The sequence below is a fragment of the Elephantulus edwardii genome, unplaced genomic scaffold (assembly GCF_000299155.1).
Source record: "Elephantulus edwardii isolate Elephantulus edwardi_28Jun2011 unplaced genomic scaffold, EleEdw1.0 scaffold00213, whole genome shotgun sequence".
NCBI classification, from domain to species: Eukaryota; Metazoa; Chordata; class Mammalia; order Macroscelidea; family Macroscelididae; genus Elephantulus; species Elephantulus edwardii.
Window position 1 is genome coordinate 865,893 of NW_006399963.1, and position 20,021 is coordinate 885,913.

General features: G+C 41.3%; 1 protein-coding gene across 1 annotated transcript in view; it reads right to left on the minus strand.

Moving 5' to 3' along the window:
- The window catches only part of CHAT (choline O-acetyltransferase), a 110,498-nt gene that overhangs the window by 78,634 nt on the left and 11,843 nt on the right, over positions 1-20,021 (minus strand). Inside the window, exons 5-6 of the mRNA XM_006897728.1 lie at positions 17,988-18,168; positions 17,091-17,268 (exon numbers count right to left, since the gene is read on the minus strand). Coding sequence (XP_006897790.1) covers positions 17,091-17,268; positions 17,988-18,168 — 359 coding nt within the window. The remainder of the gene's footprint in view (positions 1-17,090; positions 17,269-17,987; positions 18,169-20,021) is intronic.

A 20,021-nucleotide genomic window follows, 5' to 3' on the forward strand; every position in this document is an offset into this window, starting at 1 on the left:
TAACAAGCGATTGCAAAGACCATGGCCTGTATAAGGCGCACCTTTAGTCTCCAGAGAGACACCATTGCTCTTCAGTACTTTGGAGAGGTCCCTAACAGCTGACTTTCCCATGGCAATGCGCCTTTTGATTTCCTGGCTGCTGGTGCCAAGACTGTTGACTGTGGAACCAAGCAAACTGAAGCTGTGAACAATCTCAATCTCTTCGCCATCCATCCTGATGCTGCCAATTGGTCCAGTGGTGAGAATCTTTCTCTTCTAACAGGGAAATACAAACTGGATTTAGAAGAGGCTGTGACATTAGAGACATTATTGCCAACGTCAAATAGCCCTTGACTAAAAGTAAAGAGTATCAAAGGAATGTCTATGTGTGTTCATTGACTATGCAAAGACATTTTACTGTGTAGATCACAATAAATTATGGCTAACCTTGAAAAGAATGGGAATCCCAGAATACTTGGATGTGCTCATGTGAAACCTGGTCCAAGGATCAGGAGGTAGTCATAAGAACAGAACAAGGAAATACTGCATGGTTCAAAATTAGGAAAGGAGTGCATCATGTATATGTCCTGTCTCTATACCTTTTCCATTTAGATGCAGAACAGATCAGTCGAGAGGCTGGACTTTATGAGGGGAAGTGTGACATCAGGATTAGAGGAGGACTTATAAACCAACATGATATAACCTTCCTTGCCAAAACTGAGGAGGACCTGAAGCTTTTATTGCAGAAGGTCAAGGACTGTAGTCTTCAATATGGATTGAAGCTTAACATCAAGAAGACAAAGATTCTCACCACTGGGTCAATTGGCAGCACCATGACACATGGAGAAGAGATTGAGGTTGTTAACAATTTTCAGCTTTTTCTGCTCTACAATCAACATTCTTGGCACCAGCAGTCAGGAAATCAAAAGACAAATTGCCTTGGGAAAGCCTGCTGTCAGGGACCTCTCCAGAGTGCTGAGGAGCAATGATGTCAGTCTAGAGACTAAGGTGTGCCTGATTCAGGCCACAGTCTTCACAATTACATACAACAGAGAGCAAAAAAAAATGACTAAGGATAATAGAAGAGGGATTGATATCTTTGAGTTGTGGTGCTGAAAAAGGGTTGTCGTTATGTGCCGTCGACTAGTTTGCGACTCATAACAACCCTATGTACAAGAGTTCTAAACGCTGTTCTATCCTGTACCAACCTTGCCATCTCAAGCACACTCATTCCAGCCACCCTGGTTACAGAATCGATCCATCTCATTGAGGGTCTTCCTCTCCTGCACTGTCTCTCCACACTCCCAAACATGATGTCCCTCTTCAAGGACCAGTCCCTCCTTGCAACATGCCCAAAATATGTCAGATGAAGCTTCAGAATCCTTATCTCTGAGGAGCATTCTGGCTTCACCCTCTCCAGGACAAACCTGTTTGTTCTCCTAGCAGTACATGGTATATTCAACACTCTTCTCCAGCACCACAGCTCAAAGGCATCAATTCTCCTTCTATCATCCCTATTCACTGTCCAATGCTCCAATGTATAGCGCATAATTGCGAAGACTATAGTCTGGATCAGGCGCACCTTAGTCTCCAGCCCAACATCGTTGCTTTTCAGTACTCTTGAGAGGTCCTTGACAGCTGACTTTCCCAATGCAATTCACATCTCTTGATTTCCTGCCTGCTGCTGCCAAGAGTGTTAACTGTGGAATCAAGCAAACTAAAACTTAACTATCTCAATCTCTTCACCATCCATACTGATGTTGCCAGTTGGCCCAGTGGTGAGAATCTTTGTTTTCCTGAGCATATTATGGACCACCAGGAGAACAAATAAATCTGTGTTGGAGAGTATGAAATTAAGTTTTTCCTTGGAGGCAAGGATTGTGAAGCTCCACCTCACATACTTAAGGGACATGGCCCAGAGGGGACATCATTCCTTGGAAGGGTGGAGGGACAGCGCCAGAGAAAAAGACCCAGAATGAGATAAATTGACATGACAACTGGGACAATATGATTAGGTGTGTTGTAGTCAGTGAGCCTGGGTCAGGATAGAACAGAGTTCAGAGCTGCTGTACATAGGGTCACTATGAATAGTAGGTGACTTGACAGCACATAACAAGGAAAACCAACAAGACCCCCACCGTGGACAAGTTTCAGAGGACAGCCTAAGGAAAAACTCTTGGATATTTACTTATAAAAACTAGCCAATAACAACCTTATGGATCACCGCCAAAAAAAAAAAAGAAAAGAAATATAGAAAATCAATCAATGTAAGCCAGACTATAGAAGAGAAAATCAAATTATGTTATTATTTAATGCAGTAAAAGCACTTGATGAAATTTAGCATCCATTTATGGCAAAATCACAAAACTTAGAATAAAGGGGAATTCTTTCATTGATAATGAGCATGCACAAATATCCTAAAATAACACCATACTTTTTAGTCCAAGACTGAATACTTTCTCTTCTAAGAGTGAGACATGAATATCCACTCTCATCATTTTTATTCAAAGTATCATAGAGGTTTTGACCAGTGGAATAAGATAAGAAAAGGAAATAAAAGGAATACAGTTCAGAAAGAAAAATATTATATTGTCTTTATTTTCATATGACATATTATCTATGTATAAAATGCTAAGGAATAAAAAAAAAATATGGCTAAGGTTGCTAACCAAAAGGTTGGCAGTTTAAGCCTACCTAGCAGCTCTACAAGAGAAAAGACAGATAATCTATTTCAAGATTGCAGGTTAAGAAATCCTATGGAACAGTTCTACTCTGTCACATGGGACTGCCATGAGTTGGAGTCGACTCAATGGCATACAATATCAATAGAACTAATACATAAGTTCAACAAGATTGCAAAATAAAGTATTAAAATATGAAATCAACTAGCAACAAATATGTGAAAATTTAAAATATAGCATTATAATCATGCAAAACAAATTAAATACTTCACTGTAAACCTAGTAAAACATTGTATGTTAGAAACTACAAAATACTAATGAAAGAAATCAAAGACTATCTACATAAATAGAGAGCTATATCACCTTGCAGCCCTGGAAAACTCCACATAATACAGACTTCACCCCTGCCAAGTTCTACACAGGTTTAATACAGCATCTGTCAGAATCCAGCAAAGCTTTTTTTAGATAGAGATTATTTTAAAATATATGTTAAAAAGCAAAGGAACTAGAATAGCCAAAAGCATTTTTCAAAAGGAAGAGTAAAGTAGTAGGAATCAATAGGTACTAATTGAAGACTTACTGTATAGCTTCAATAATTAAGAACGTTTAATACTGGCATGTTGTTGTTATTGCTATGTGCCGTTGAGTCTCTTGCGACTCATAGTGACTCTATGTACAATAACCCTGAAACCAGCTCTATCCTGTGTGAACTTTATTGTCTCTGAACACACCTACTCTCATTACCCCAGTTACTGAATCAATCCATCTCATTGATGGTCTTCCTCTCTTTCTCTGTCCCTCCACCCTCCCAAGCATGATGTCGCTCTCCAAGGATTGTTCTCTCCTTGTAACATGACCAAAGTATGTCACGTGAAGTTTCAGAATCCTTGCCTCCAAGGAGCAAGCTGGCTTCACCCTCTCTAGGATCAATCTGTTTGTTCTCCTGGCAGTCAGAGTATATTTAACACTTCTCCAGCACCACAGCTCAAAGACATCAATTCTCTTTCTAGAATACAGGCAAAAAAATTGATAATAAATAGAAAAAATACAAATAGATTAATAACAGAATCAGAAACTCGAACTCATTGCTGTCACATTCATACCACATCATAACTGATCCTCTATTGGTTTTCTGAGGTTGTAAATTGAGTAAGAGGAGTCTACCTATCTTTCTCCCTCAGAGTTGCTGGTGGATTTGAGTTGCCAGAGAGGCACAGGTTTTGGGTTAGTAGTGCAACTCTATGTGGATGAAGCCACCAGAGTCCCCTGATAACAGAATAGAGAACCCAAAACAGACTTGCATAAATATTCCCACTTAAATTCTGATGAAGAGAATAAAGCAATATGAATGAAAAAGGATAGCCTTTTCAACACATGTTGCTACAGCAACTGGATATCCATAAAAAAAAAGCCAACAAAAATTCTCAACATAAACCTTATACTTTATTAAAAAAATAACTAAAAATTGTTCACTAAGTTAAATGTCAAAAGCGATACCATAAAAATGTCAGATGGGTTAACACAAAAAGCATAATCCATAAAAGAGAAATTATTAATCATCAAAAATAAAAATATTACTGAGTTAAGAAGATTATTTTGGTAAAAAACAACTACACACAGGGAGAAAATACTTGTAAACTATATATCCAACAAAGTATTAATATCTAAAGAAATAGTTCTCTGCTTTCAACAACAAAAAAGTGAACAATCCAATTATAAAGTGAATAAAATCCCAAAGAAACCACAACCACCACTCAAGCGGATATATGCACATCCATGTTTATCACGGCTTTGTTCACAATAGCAAAGAGTTTGAAACAACCTACCTGCCCATCAACAAACGAATGAATAGAGAAGATGTGGTATATTAACACAACGGAATACTATGCAGCATTGAAAAACAAGGAATTCATGAAATATTATTCAAAATAGGTGACCTTGGAGAACGTTATGCTGAGTAAAATAACTCAGTTACAAAAGGACAAACACTGTATAGTGCCACTGTTGTAAAACGGGACTGACATCGGGATTGGGGGAAGACTGATAAAAATAGGATAAATTATGTACACTCCACTGAAACAGATGAGGGAGAGAACTGTTTAAAAGGGATATATGATTAGATATTATTGTCATAACAGGAGTCCAGAACGAAGGCTACATAGTGGAGTGGACTTAGTGGGAGGGATTGTATAACAATGAAAAAAATTTATTTTACTTTTCAAAGAAGAAAGCGAACTAAGGAGGAAGTTTGGGCAGGGAGAAAAATGCAACTATGAATGACTGGAAATCCAAAGTCTCTGTAAACTTTCATCAAAATTAATAACAATAATAAGAGGAGGGAAAAGTAAATAAAAGACATGTTTATGTATTCACTAAACAAATTACACTGATAGCACATCAGTACATTAAAAGATGTTCAACATCATTACTCTTCAGAGAAATGCAAATTAAAACTCTAATCAGAGATAACTGCACACTTAGCAGAATGGCTAAAATAGAAAACAGTGACAAAACCAAATCTGGTGCTAATGCAGAGAAGCAGTGTCCCTTATGTCCTGCTGTATAGCACTTTATGTATGCAACAGCTATATTGGGAGACAGTGTGATCGTTTTTTTAAAAAAACAAACAAGACACTTAACTATCATTTGACTCAGCATTGCCACTCCCGAGCACTTGTCTTGGAAAAATGAAAATTTAAGGTCACACATAAACCTATAAATGGACGCTAATAGGAGCATTTATTCATAATAGCCCCAAACCAAAAACAATGCAGATACCCTTCCATGGTTGTCCCTAAATGATTAAATACCAAGGGATACTCAGCAATGCAAAGTTTTGAACTGTTGATGCATGTAACAATCTCGATGAATCTCTAGAGAATTATGTCAAGAGATAAAAGATAATTCCAATTATTACATACTGTGTAATTCCACTTGTATGGCAATTTTGAAATGTGAATTCTGGAACAAAAGGTAAGTGTCAGGAGCTGAGGAGGGACTGAGGATGTGTGGCTGACAGAGGTGGCTCTAAGACCTACCCTTGGAAACCCTCTGTATCTTGATTTTATCAATGACAGTGCCCTGGGTGTCACTCTGTACTCTAGTTTTACAAGATGTTACCAGTGGAGAAAACTCAGTAAACAATATATGCAATCTCTATTTTTTTAACTGCACAAAAATTCACTAAAAAGAAAAATAACTTAAAACCTGTTGCTATTGAGCCAATCTAGTTCACAGAGACCTGGTGTTTCATGGAGTAGAACTTCTCCACAGGATTTTCTCAGCTCTAATCTTTATAGAAGGAGATGACTAGGCCAGTCTCCAGAAGTGCCAATGGTAGATTTGAATCACCAACTTGTAGGTTACTTTTTGTTGTTATGTAACTTCAAGTCAGAGCCAACTCTCAGCCAGTTTTCAGAGGCAATAAATCGCACTCACGGAGATTATCCATCTTTCTCCTGCAGAGCAGCTGGCAAATTTGAACTGCTTGTCTTTCCATCGGCAGCACAACTTCTTGCCAATAAATGGTTAATCACATTATCAGTACATCTACAGTAATCCTTAAAGTTCAACTAACAGGAAAAGAACTCAAGATTCAAGAGATGAATTTTTCTCTGGATTTTATCTACCCTCTCCACAAAGGCCGGGAATACAAAATGCTATCATGGGGTGGAGAAAGTTCTGGTGGTCTAATGGTAAGAAGCTGTGCTACAATCCCAAAGGTGTTCAAGGCCACCAGCTGCTTCGCAGGAGAAAGATGGATAAACTCTTCCCATGTTCTTTACTGCTTCTAAAAACCTGATGAAGGGTCAGCTATGGTTCAGTTCCAACTTGGCAGTACACAACAATATCATGGGGTGGAGATCACTGTGGAAGAAGATATAAAAAAATAATTCCCAGCTTCATTGTACCCCAAGTTTAAAAAAAATTTAAAAAAGTAAAGCTAAGAGAGATGACAAGTAGGAATACCACAAAGATGACTGGGGTCTATAGTGTGTGTGTGTGTGTGTGTGTGTGTGTGTAAGCCTGTGTGCAAGCATGTGTGTGAGCATGTGTGCACACACACATGCAAGTGTGCATGTCTGTGCATGTGTATGAGTGTGCATGTGTGTGTGAGTGTATGAGGGTGTGGGTGGATGAGTATGTGTGTATGAGTATGTGTGCATATGTGAGAGCATGTGTGTGTATAAGTGTGTGTGCTTGTATGTATGAGCATGTGGGTATGAGTGTGTGTGTGTGCATGTGTGTGTGCATGTGTATGAGCATGAATGTGAGGTTTGAGTGTGTGAGCATGTGTGTGTATGTGTGCATGTGAGTATATAAACACATTTGTGAGCATGTGTGTGTATGAGTGAGCGAGTGTGAGTATGTGTACATAAGCATGTGTGTGGGTGTGTGATCATGTATGTGAGCATGTGTGAGTATGTACGCACAAAGTGTGTATGTAACTGCATATGTGTGTGAATGTGTGTATGGGCGTGTGTGTGCATGAGTGTATGAGAGTGTGTGATATGTGTGCACACGTGAGTGTATGAGTGTGTGAACATGTGCATGTGTGAGCATAAGTGTATGAGTGTGTGTAATTGTGTATAAGTGTGTACATGTTTGTGAGTATGCTCGTGTGTGTGCATGTGTATGAGCATGTGTGTATGTAAGAATATGTGTGTGTTTCTGGACCATGTAGTGTATGTGTGAAGGGGGTCAGGAGAAGCAATCTGTGCCCCATCCTTCCCCTGCACCTTGGTAATAAACACTGAACTCCATGCAAAAAAGCAAAGGTCATTCAGCCGGCAAGCCTGAAGTCACTGTTGTAGACAGTGTCGCATTAGTCTTCAGATTAGTCTTCCTTTTTCTAAGGAGGCTGTGGCTTGAACACAGTGACTTCAGTATCTGCCCAACTCAAGTATGTGCCATTAGCCAGCCAGCCCCTTAGGGCCAGGCTCCAGGTCACCTGCTTGACAGCTGCCCCGTATCCCTTTAGTCCCAGCCACATGAAAATGCTATCTTCATTTTTCAGATTGGGAAACTGAGGCTTGAGAGGGCCCAACAGAAAGGACAGTTTAAGGCACCCTCCTCCTTGAGACTACTTACTGCACCTTGTCTGGGTGCATAAAAACCAAAACACACACCAAAAAACATTTGGCATCAAGTCAACTCTAACTCATGGTGGGTGCCAGAGTAAATTTATGATCCATAGTGTTTTAAATGCTTACTTTTCACAATAGGTTGCTAGGTCTTTTTGTTTTCTCCCCAAAATTCCTCAAATCCACTCAAACTTGTAATCTTTCAATTAGCAACTGAGTGTGTTAATTGTTTACCATACTCACTGGCATTGAGTTGATTCTGACTCCTATTTGATTCTGATCCTCCATCTGGTTTCCCAGCTGTAAATCTTCATGGGGAGAGATTGTCTATTTCTCCCAAGGAATAGCTAGTAGATTTGAACCTCTGACCTTTCAGTGAGCAGCACAACTCAATGTACCTTATTAGGAGCTCCTTTTCTGGTACATGTTGTTGTTGTTATGTGCCCTCGAGTCGTTTGCGACTCATAGCGACCCTATGAAGAAGAGTCCTCAACGCTTGGGTGTCTCTCATCCTCTCTCCAGGTTCATAGGTTTTCTGGAGGCAAGCTATTACGGAAGTGGATGCCACTCCTCCTTCCAAGCTTGTTTTAATCGGGGAGCTCCACCCCACTTTCTGTCCCCATTGGGCATTTGACACATCAGTGTCACAGTGTTCAGCCTCACAGCAACCACAAGTTACCGCTGTATGGAAACTTGTATACCAGGGCTATATGACCTAGAGGAATGGCTGAACAAAAACAATGAAAGACTGGCCCGAGGGCCGCAGGTACATAGAAACCTATAATTGATGATCTTGTTATGGGAGTGAGGCACTGTCCCCAGCTCTTCCCTCTAAAAAGACAGTAGTATTCAGCCTCAGGGTCCCAGTGGTTATTTCTGGGACAATTAAATCAGGGAGATTGTTATTTCTAATATGTAATAGGTTTTAATATTAGATTTGCCGAGCCCTAGATGATAATATTTAAACAGAAAAATGCCCCCATCTTGAGTTCTTCTGCAAACCATTCCTGGAGGCTTCTGCCACTGGTGCAGCTGCTTTATGCCAGGCCTCCTTGCACACTGGCATGGCTCTAATCGCCCGCTGGGTGTAAACCCTGATGAGACTGTGCAAACCCAGAACATCTGCCTGTGAGTATGATGCTCACAATCTTCGTGCAGCACCCAGGAAGGTCAGCAGCGGGAAGGCTCTATGGGTTGCCATCCTTTTGCTACAAATTGACAAGCGCTGCAGTCTTCCAGACGAAGGACTGAGTGTCTAATTAGATTCCAGAGCAGGCTAACTTTGTTGGCTCCTCCTGAGATCAGAAGGTTCTTTGGAAGGGAAATCTTCAGAGGACATTCAGTCCCCATTAAGGCCCCCAGTTCTTCTGGAACCCATTTGGAGAAACCCATTCAGCCTGCTGGGACAAGCACATCACAGGCCAAGAGGGCAGATACATGTAGAGGTTAACTCCAGTGCTGGCATTTTACACGGTTCTGTTATTGGGCCTAATCTCTGGGACATGTAACTTCATTTTTTGTCCCAATAGGATGATGAGCTTCCTCTGAAGTTGTAACAGACGTTTACAACACCAAGGGGAAGAAAGCACTAGAGATAGAGCCAAACACCAAGTGATGCAAGTGAGTCACAATGCTACTGAATTACTTGTAATCACTGGGCACTTGTGCCCAGTTGGCTACAAATAAAGCACCAAAGTGCTTTAGAAATACAGACTCCTGGGTACCATTTCTGCCCCATGGAGTGAGGATCACTTGTTGTTAGGTGACATCTAGCTGACTCTAAATCATAATGACACCATGTACAACAGATTGAACCGTGCACACTCCTATGTCATCTTACCAGTCCTTACTATGCCTAAATGCACTGCGTCAATCTGACTTCTTGAACGTCTACCTCTCTTTCTTTGGGCTTCTACTTTTTTAAGCATGACGTTCTCTGGTAACTGGCTCTTCCTGATAACATGCTCAAAGTATGTCACATGAAGTCTCACTATTCTTGCCTTCACAGAACATTCTAGCAGCACTTCTTCTAAGATAGATTTGTTCTTTTGGCAGTCAACAGTATGTTGAATATTCCTCACCAATATCACAACTCAAGAGCATCAGTTCTTTACTATTCATTATTCAACATTTATAAGAATATGAAGCAATTGAAAATACTATGGTTGGGCCAAATACACCTTAATTTTTAAGTTGATATTCTTGCTTTTCTAGTATGTTAAAGAATTCCTTGACGAAAGATTTGCTCATGGCAAAACGTCTTTGATTTCTTTATGCTGTATTTATAGGTGTTGGCTGTGGGTCCAAGTAATATGAAATCCAATTTATCATGATGTTGCTTATTTGTCTAGTCATTAAGATTTATATGTATATATATTACCTTTTTTATGCTGGCTTGCCTACAAAATTCATATACATTGTGTTTTATTCATGTATTATTATACATGAATTCATTTCACATTGTTTCACATTCATGTATATGTCTTCATTCACATTGTGTTTCATCAAAGCATTCTCATACACTGTGTTTTGTAAAGTTGTTGCTGTTGTTATGTGCCATCGAGTCGTTTGCAACTCATAGCGACCCTATGCACAACAGCCCTAAACCCTGCTCTATCTTACACCAACTGCACTGCCCCTGACACACCCATCCCAATTACCCCAGTCACCGAATCAATCCATCTTATAGGGGGTCTTCCCCTCCTGCACTGTCCCTCCACCCTCCCAAGCATGATGTCCCTCTCCAAGGACCCGTCCGTCCTGGCAACATGTCCAAAGTATGTCAGACGAAGCCCCAGAATTCTTGCCTCCAAGGAACAGCTTGGTTTAATCCTCTCCAAGATGAATCTGTTTGTTTTCCTGGCAGTCCATGGTGCATTCAGTACTCTTCTCCAGCACCAAAGTTAATCACCATTAATCTACGCCCACTACCACCCTGTCTTTTCAGGTCCCCAATGGATATATCCTAATTCCTTCACGCTCTTCCTCTGGCCACCAAACTTGTTTTCTTTGTGCTGAGTTGCAATCCACATGGAGGGCTATAGTTTTTGTTCTTCATCAATGAGTGTTCAATTCTTTGTTTCCTGTAATCAAGGTTGTGTCAACTGCATAACCCAGGTTGTTGATGAGCCATCCTCCAATCCTGATGCCACATTCTTCTTCATATAGTCTAGCTTCTTAGATGATTTGCTTGCATGCAGTTTGAATAGGCATGGTGAAAGGACACAAAATACATCTTTCCTGCTTTTAACCTGTACAGCTCAGTTTAAACTAAACTCATTTGTTCTGTCTTGAACACTATTTCTTTGTCTACATACAGATTCTGCATGAGCACAGTTAAGTATTCTGGAATTCCCATTCTTCTAAGTATTACCCATAATCTATTAAGAGAATTATTGGGACTCACAAAATTTATATTTTGTTTGTTTTTCAAAAGGAGATTTCTAAACATTTCTGGTATAATCACTCAGCCCCAGTCTACAATCTGTGGTAAGTCACACGGACCTAAATCTCCTGAGTTTAAACCTTAGGAAGCCTTCCTGGGTCATGGCAGGCAGGAGGAATGAGGTTTCTGATCTTCCTAAGAGGGACATGCTGAGATATCCTTTTTGTTCTTATCTTGGGCTCTCTTGTCTTCATAACTAGTTGCCCTCAGGATGACTGACTCACAGCAATCTTGCTTGGGTCACAGTAGAACTATATTCCATAAGGCTTTTAATGGGGATTTTTTTACATCATTTCTTTTGTTGCTGTGGTAGAGGGTACATTGTTCTTGTTGTCACGAAACTCATAGTGATCCTATGCACAATAGCTCTGAACCCTGTCCTATGCTGAGCCAATCTCACGATCTTTGACACATTTGTACTTTGTCATTACCCTAGTACTGTGTCAATCCATTTCATCCAGTGTCTTCCTCCCCTGCATTGTCCTCCACCATTCCAAGTGGGATGTCCTTCTCCAAGAACTGGTCCTTCCTGGCCACATGTCTAAAGAATATGAGATGGAGCTTCAAAATCCTTGCCTCCAAAGAGCAACTTGGCTTCACTCTCTCCAGGACAGACATGTTTGTTCTCATAGCAATCCATGTTATGTTCAATACTCTTCTTCAGCACCACCACTCAAAGGCATTGATTCTTCTTCTTCTGTCATTTTTGGTCATTGCCCAGCTCTCTGATGCATAGCAAGTCAGGCGCACCTTAGTCTCTAGACTGACATACACAGCAAAAATATACCAATTCAATAGTTTCTACATGGATAGTTCAGTGACACTGATTACATCCTTTAAGTTGTGTAATAAATCTCATCCTTCTTTTCTGAGTTGCTCCACTAATATAAAGTTACTGCCCTGTAAGTTCCCTATTTGAGTTACTATTGCCAATTAAATCCTATATAGATAGATCTTCTTAAAAGAGTGCATTCTTCAATGCTGATTTTCTATTTTACTAGTTAAACTATTGTTTGATTTTAAGAATACTTCAGTAGTTAGCTTTAAAATTTAAAGATTATCTCAAAACAATTGTTTTGGGGATTCACCTAGCCTCCATCACTTCTGAAAGTCTGGATTCCACAAGCTTTTGAATTCTGTACTACATTTCCACTTCTTCTTTCATCTCCAGGAAAGCATTGGTAATGGAGCTGCACATTTCATTTTATCCTCCTGTTTCTGACTCCCCTTCTTCTCTGGTGCTTCAGGTGAATAAAGAACAACTATTGTGCCTGGAACACCCACCCTCCACTTTAGAATCTCTAGTTCTTTGCCATGAAACAGGAGGTGGAACAGAAGTACCAAACCAGAAGCACTTGGTAACTTAATATGTTATTAAGCAAGGTAACTGGGCTGTGCCAGGGAACTTTGGCCTTACAACTCCAAGTTAAGGAACCAATCCCATGATAATGGCTAATTTAAGAGAAACATATCCCTGGAACTCTGCTCATAGAGCCTCTGGAGGACTCAGGCCCACGTTTTGATTAATAGCTGAGTATTGTGTGCACCTCCCAGAAGGAGCTCTGGCTGTCTAGTGGGAAGGGAATTGTGCTGTTAACACAAAGGCCTGGCAGTTCGAACCCACCAGTTACTTCTTGAGAGAAAGACAGGCAATGTCCTCTTGTGTGATTTACTGCCTCTGAAAACCTACTTCTGACTCAACAGCAATGTGTTAGAGAGTGTCGTGTTATGTTACTAGAGTCATACCTCATCACCGCTCCTTTTCTCCTTAAACCTTTCGTCTTGTTGACCTGGGCCTAGTCCGTTTCTCTGCACATTTCTTCTTTGGAAATATTCCACACACATTCAATGAGGCACGCCATTCCTCTGTGTACCCACTGACCCTGCAGCCTCTCACACTCTTGAATCTGGGGCCAAAAAGTCTGGATAGGGAATTTTTTTTGGGGGGGACAGGTTTATTGAAGGCTCCATACACACATGCCCATAGCATCACATGATAATGGCCCAGTAACTTGGTACACACACAAGATGGGCCCCCAGGACAGGGATTTCCTTGCTGTCTCTGAAATCTATGTCAGGTCTTCCATTCTTTGACAACACACTTGCCTTTTTAACTCACAAACTTTGCACAGCCTCATTGAGACTACCCACAGTTGATTTTACCATGCCCCTTCATGTTATCTTTCACTTTCCTGTTTACTTTCTTCGGGAACACTGCACCCCCTTATTTACAACATCTTCCCCCTCTTCCTCAGTTGCATTCATTTGGGCACCCCCAATGATCCACCTTCTCTTTACCTGAACCTGAAGAGTTGAATATCTTTAGGGAGAATCATGCAACAAGGCTAATTAATTTCTACAAAGTGTATGACACCAAACTCTCATAAATATGAATTCACCATAGCCAAGAAATCGTACCAAGTTTCTGAGTAAGTTCTCTATCCCATTTCCCAACATGCCATTTCACAGGTTCTCGTTTGTCTTCTGAGTTCTCGAGTGGTATGGACAGTTAATAAGCTCAGCTGCCAAGTTGGAGTGCTGAACACACACAGAGGAGCCTGTAAGAAAGGCCTACTGATACACTTTGGAAAAATCAGTCATTGACAATTCTGGGGGCATAGCTGTACTCTGCTCCACCTGGCGTTACCACAAATTAAAGTCAGTTTCTTTTGCCTTCAGAATATTCCCTACCCCTAATCCTCATCTCAGAAGTGGCCATTCTCTAGCAGCTACAGTCCTATAGGCTCTCGGCCAAAGTTTTCAGTCAATAACCTCTCAATATCTGACTTCCATCTTACTCTGTCTTTGCAAGAAACTTATACTTGAATTTATCTCCTCTCTCATTGTCAATAATTGCTTTCAGATACTGCATTATTTTCATCAACATAAAACCATGTGCTTCTATCTCCTACTGAACAATTTCTCTTGGTCCCATCATCTTCTGGAAACTTCTTCATTCCCCTGCTCCCTTAAATACCAAAGTGTCTCCAAAAAGTCATTTACACTTGATGGTTCTGCTTAGTGACTCATTGCCAATTTCTTTCTACTCTTGGGTCACTTCATTGTCCAGCTTTCACATACTGTACAATGAAATATCCAGCTTTATGTTTGTAAAATAGAAGGGCAGCAAAATTAAGGGAAATCCTTCATGAGATGAATTGGCACAATAGCCATAACAGTGGATTCAAATATCAAAGAGCATGTTATACATAAAGAACTGATTTGATGACTGACAACTGGCAGCAACAATATTAGATCATTCCCATCTAACTCTTCATTCATCAAACTGTGTCAGACTGAATCAACGGTCAAAGTCATCAGCAAGCAACTTCAAGATAGCTAAGTCCAATGACTCCTCTCTGTTTGGGTCTTCCTTGACCTTTTTGCAGAATTCTATGTGGTTAGCCACCTCTATACCAAGAATCCTCTTCCCTATTGCATGTTTGTGACTCACATCCTGCCTTTCCTTTTACTATTCTGCTTGTTCTTTCTCCACTACCCTGACGCCTTTCGCTACCTGACCTCTGAACCCCTGTTCCTCCAGTTCTAGATGATCTCATCCAGACACATGGCTTTAAATATCACTTTTGTGCTCATGCTTCTAAAATTTATCCCTCTGGCTTGACCTCCTCTCTGAGCTTCAGACACATAGATCTAACTTGATGTCTCCACTTAGATGACTTAAGGCACCTCAAGCCTCGCATGCTCTGAAACAATTTCTCCATTCTATAGCCACTTCCACAACATGTTTCCCACTTCAATAAGTGATACTACTAGTCACTGAGTTGCTAAAAACAAAACAAATCAAACCGAGGACTTGTTCCCTTCTTTTTCCATTCCAAAATATATCCAGGCTCCATTCATGCCTGACCAACTTCATGCTCTACTCTAGTCCAAATTGCCATAATCTTCACTTTTAAATTGAAATAGTGCCTTGCATGGTCTCCATCTTCTCTTTCTGTGGACTTCAGAGATGATCAAAGACTTCCTGCAGTGCTGATGTCACCGTCATCACTAATGAGATTAATTGGATTTCCAGATGGAATGCCCATATTTTCTCCCTTGCAGTTGCATTTCCATTCAGAAAGCCAGATCAAGTGTCATTAGAAAATTAATTCCAATTTGTTTCACCTAAGCACTTGGGCCTGAGGACAGTCCTGGTCAATCTTGGAGGCTGATGCCAGGGGCTTGGCTGCTAATAAAGGGGAGACCCTATTGGGAGTTGAAGTGATTATATCTATCAATCTCTGTCTCTGGAAAAGAAAGGAGTGAAACTGGATCTCCCATAGGAATGCGGTCACTTTTAAAACATGTCATTGGGTGCCACTGAGTTGATCCTGCTACATAGAAATCCAGTGTGACACAGAGCAGCTGTCTCATAGGATTTCTTAGGCTGTAATCTTCACAGGAGTGAGTTGCCAGGGCTTTTCTCCTGTGGAGAGGCTGATGGGTTTCAATTGCCAGCTTTTCACTTAGCAGTTAAACACTTAACCACTCACCAACAGGACTCTTTCAAATCAGTTAGCAATTTCCCCAATTTGGTGGTCAAGTCCATGGGAACAAGGTCACCTTCCTGTGGCCTATGCAGTATGCTATAAGAACTGAGCATTCAGTAGATTTCTAATAATTGAATGAAAGAAGAGTCAATTGACAACTGAAAAACAATTTTGGGGTCCAGTTTCATTAGTGACACCTAATCCTTATATTTAACAAATAAATCAGTCCCCTATTGTTGGGCACAGCAGGTTCACAAGTTAAGCCAAGCAGAGAAGACCATTTGAAAGTCACACTTCTGAGAATGAGAATGAGAAATAAACTCAAGACAAAAACATAGAGAGGGCCTGTGACAGTGTGTGAGTATAAGGGAGGGATATTCAAGGAAGATCTGGGGCATTAACCTGTGTGCTGAGTTTGGGTGATGTAAGGAGCCATTTGGGTTGAGGAAAAAACCATCTAGGGAAAGAGATCAGAAGGAGCACATGTTTATAGTGAGAGATCGTCTCACAACACTTGCTTCTAATCTTCCCAGGACAGCCAGCATAGCCACACCTTGATGGTCCCCTGAGCAGGGTGGTCCGATTCTGCTGAACTGGAAACTTTGTTCAGAATGTCCTGCCTGGACATTGTCTCTCCTGACTTCTTCTCTTTCTTACATCAGAGGGCTTGCTTAACTCCCACTTCTTCCACTGAACCCTTTCAAAAGCCTCCCAATTGCAGTCCTGGATCACTTATTTGGCCATTGTTCTCTATATTCACTTATATGTGTAGACATCACATTACCAGGTATTTGAGTCTCCTCCTATGCCCTCTCTTCTCTATTCATTTACTTGCAGCTGGAGCCTCATAAAAGTATAACTTCACATTTTTTAAAAATGCACTCACTCTATAGGTTTCTAGGACTAGGGTTGGCTCTGGATTTGTAAAGTAACTTGAGAATATCACTGGGTTTCTTATAAGAATGCCTAGAGGCCTTCACAAGATTAGCCCTTGATCAGAAAGATAAAGGTTTACTTAAAGATGAAAGTCCCAGAATCAATAGATCACATGGTAAAAATGGCAAATACTCTCCAGAGGTGGGTTCCATCACAGATCCCTAGCAACCAGACTTCACTACCTCTGGCCTCCAGGAACCACAGCTATTTCACTGCAGTTCACCCTCCTCTGCCCATTTCCCAAATCAGAAGCACAGCTCCAGCTTTGGTCAGTATCATCTGGAAACTAGAATGTGCAGGTGGAACATGAGGGCACAGACAGTTGTGGCTTTTAGCTAAAGGACCCTGGGCTTATGGCAAGACTGGCCATCTGTCCTATGCTATGGCCTACGGTGACAAGCCCATAGCCCCAGCCCCTGGATGATGAGGATGAGATGAACGTGGAGTGGCACACAGCACTGCCGCTGACCTTTCACGAGGACTGTCCTGGCCCCGGCCCACTCGCTCCTCCCGTCTGATGTCAGCAGGCCGATTGGAGGCAAGCGCTCGTCCTCGTTGGAAGCCATTTTGACTATTTTTTTCAACTGAGTGAACAGATCTCCCTCACTGAGACGGCGAAAATTAATGACAACATCTAAGACAAAGAACTGCAGGGGAAACAGGTCAAACATGTCACTCAAGGGTGCAGATGTCCCAGCAGGGGCCCAAGTTTCAAATTTCATTGGCTGAGGGACACTCAGACCCAGGCTTGCAGGGTATTTGATGTTCTGAGTGGTCACAATTTGGGGATCAACTCAACCCTGTTGACTTTGTTAGACTCTAAGCTGAGCCTCAATTTAAAGATTAAGCTTTACTAAAAGGAAACTTTTTGAGAGGATGTCCAAACATCCTTTTCATCTAGCTGAGTGCAACCTCTATCCAGCCCTGAACCATGTATGTGTGGATTGCAGTGGTTTATGTACTAAGCTTGCACCTGGCACATGGTTTATCCAGTTGGACTACCTGTAGCTCTAACTGTCCATGTGTAAGCCTCAGGAGTGACACAGATTGAGTAAGTCTGCAGGTGACAAGGACACAACCATGTTGGGCTTTTATTAAGGAATCTCAGCCCTAAAGGGTCTATTTCTGATCTGACCTGACTCTCAGGGGTTCAAATGTTAGTCTATAAGAGCATTTTCTAATTATTAAAACCAATCAGTGGAGAGAAATTGGGCTGGTCAGGTCAGAATACCCAAGTTTTTGGTTACTTCACTTCTGCTTCCTATGGGAAACACTGTGAAAACATTGGATAGGATATGCACAAGTGGCCATTTGTAGGCCCATGAACTGCCCCAACCCAAAACCAAAGGTGGGAAAAGCTGCTTACCTGATTTTGGCAGGCCACAATGATGTGCTCAGGCTCAGGCATGACACTGCTCTTCTGGGCCACCAATGTGTCCTGAATGTGGCCGGGGAGTCGGTAGGAGGAAAAGAGCCCATAGTATTGTTTCATACAGAGGAGCTGTCCTGACAGCTGGCCCTTGGCACAGTCAGTGGGGATGGAATGACTAGAAGGGCAGATGGGCAAGAGGAGGCAGCCATAAGAGGATGGAAGGGAGAGGGAATCAGAATTGTCTGTGGTCACTAGATCAGGCAAAATAAGGCACAAAAATCATACTTGCATTATCATGAAACTTGAAGAAGTCAATACTCATTTTCTTACAGTAGACAAATATCCCATTTCCATGGTTCACAAATACCATAGGATTTTCTCAAAGCCCCAGTGCAACAGCCTACCTGCATCCTAGCTCTTCCTGCATTGTATAGGAAGGACGTGCTATTTTAGCCCTCAGAGACTTTGCTAACTTAGGCTAGTGCATGTTGGTAATGCCTTCGATTCTACCCTTAGAACTTAAGCTGTTTAGAAAACTACTCTCTTGTCAAGAGTCTACAGTTCTTCAACATTTCTCTTAAGTTCAAGGCAAAATGTTTGTGTTCTCCTTTGATCTCAGTATGTCTGTGTTCACTGGTCTGCTTGTTTTTTGGGTGTGTGTGTGTGTGTGTGTGTGTGTGTACGTACATGCATGAATTTTGAGATGTACAAAGAAGGAATAGATAACAAAGAAAAAACTAGTAAATAAGAAACATTTGAGCAGTGATGAAGAGTGAAGAAGTGGTGACTTGTAAGGCAAGAAGTAGTTTTAGGGGTGTTCTCACTCTGAGCTGCACCCGAAGGGTAGGAGGCAGCCCTGAGAAGAGTCAAGGGCACTGGATGTCCCACGGTCCTGCAATTCAAAAGTGCTGGTGCTGAACTCAGCTGCTATAAGAAGATGGGGGCTAAATTTGAGAGGAAGCATTCAGAAATACGTATAGCTATTTGGTAGAGGAATTTAATGTCTGTGGAATTTAATAATATTTGTTCTCATGCTTTGTACCTTTGTGCCATTTTTTTAGTTATGCAAAAATTTTACAGAATTGAAAACACAACAGACAAGCCTTCACTACAGACAGTTTTAAATGCACTGATGCAAAGCAGAAAGGAAGGCAGCAGGGTTGGAGCAGAATAAAGAGAAGGCCAGAGAGGAAACACATAATGAGGGCCTCAGGAGAGTTAAGAGTTTTTACTTTAATCCACATGCAGTGAGAGTCATTGAAATGTTTACAGGCATAAATAATGTTTTGATTTTATAATGGCTCTGGTTTTATGTTATAAGGGGATGAAGAGGGTCAAAGGAAAAACAAGGGAGAAGCTCAGAACAAGAAGGTTGAATAGCCTGTGGCTAGAACAGAGGGAGCTGTCTGGAGGACTACCTGGAGAGTAGTCAGGACTGTCTGGAGGGTTGTCTAGAGGATGGACTGTTTGGAATACTGTCTGGATTGTGGTTTAGAATATGAACCGTCTTGAAGGTTGTCTAGAGGATGGACTGTTTGGAGTACTATCTAGAGGGCTGTCTAGAGGACAAAATATCTCAAGGACTATCTAGAGAGTGGCTAGAGGAGGAACTGTCTGGAGGACTCTCTGGAGGGTGGTTTAGAGGATGGACTGTTTAGACGTCTGTCTGGAAGGTTGTCCAGAGGACTAACTGTCTGGAGGACTAACTGTAGAGCTATCTAGAAGATGGCCTGTTTGGAGGACAGTCTGGAGAGTATCTAGAGGATATCTAGAGAGTATCTAGAATAGAGAGTATATGTCTGGAGAACTGTCTGGAAATTGTCTAGCGGACAAACTATCTGGACGACTAGGTGGAGGGTTGTCTAGAGGATGGACTTTCTGGAGAGTGTCTAGAGGACAAACACTCTGGAGGAAACAGAGGAGCGAGAAAACTGTTTAAAAGAGATATGTGATTAGGTATTTCTGTCATGACAGGAGTCTAGAGTGATGGCTACATGGTGGAGTGGACCTGGGGGAGGGTTTATAAAA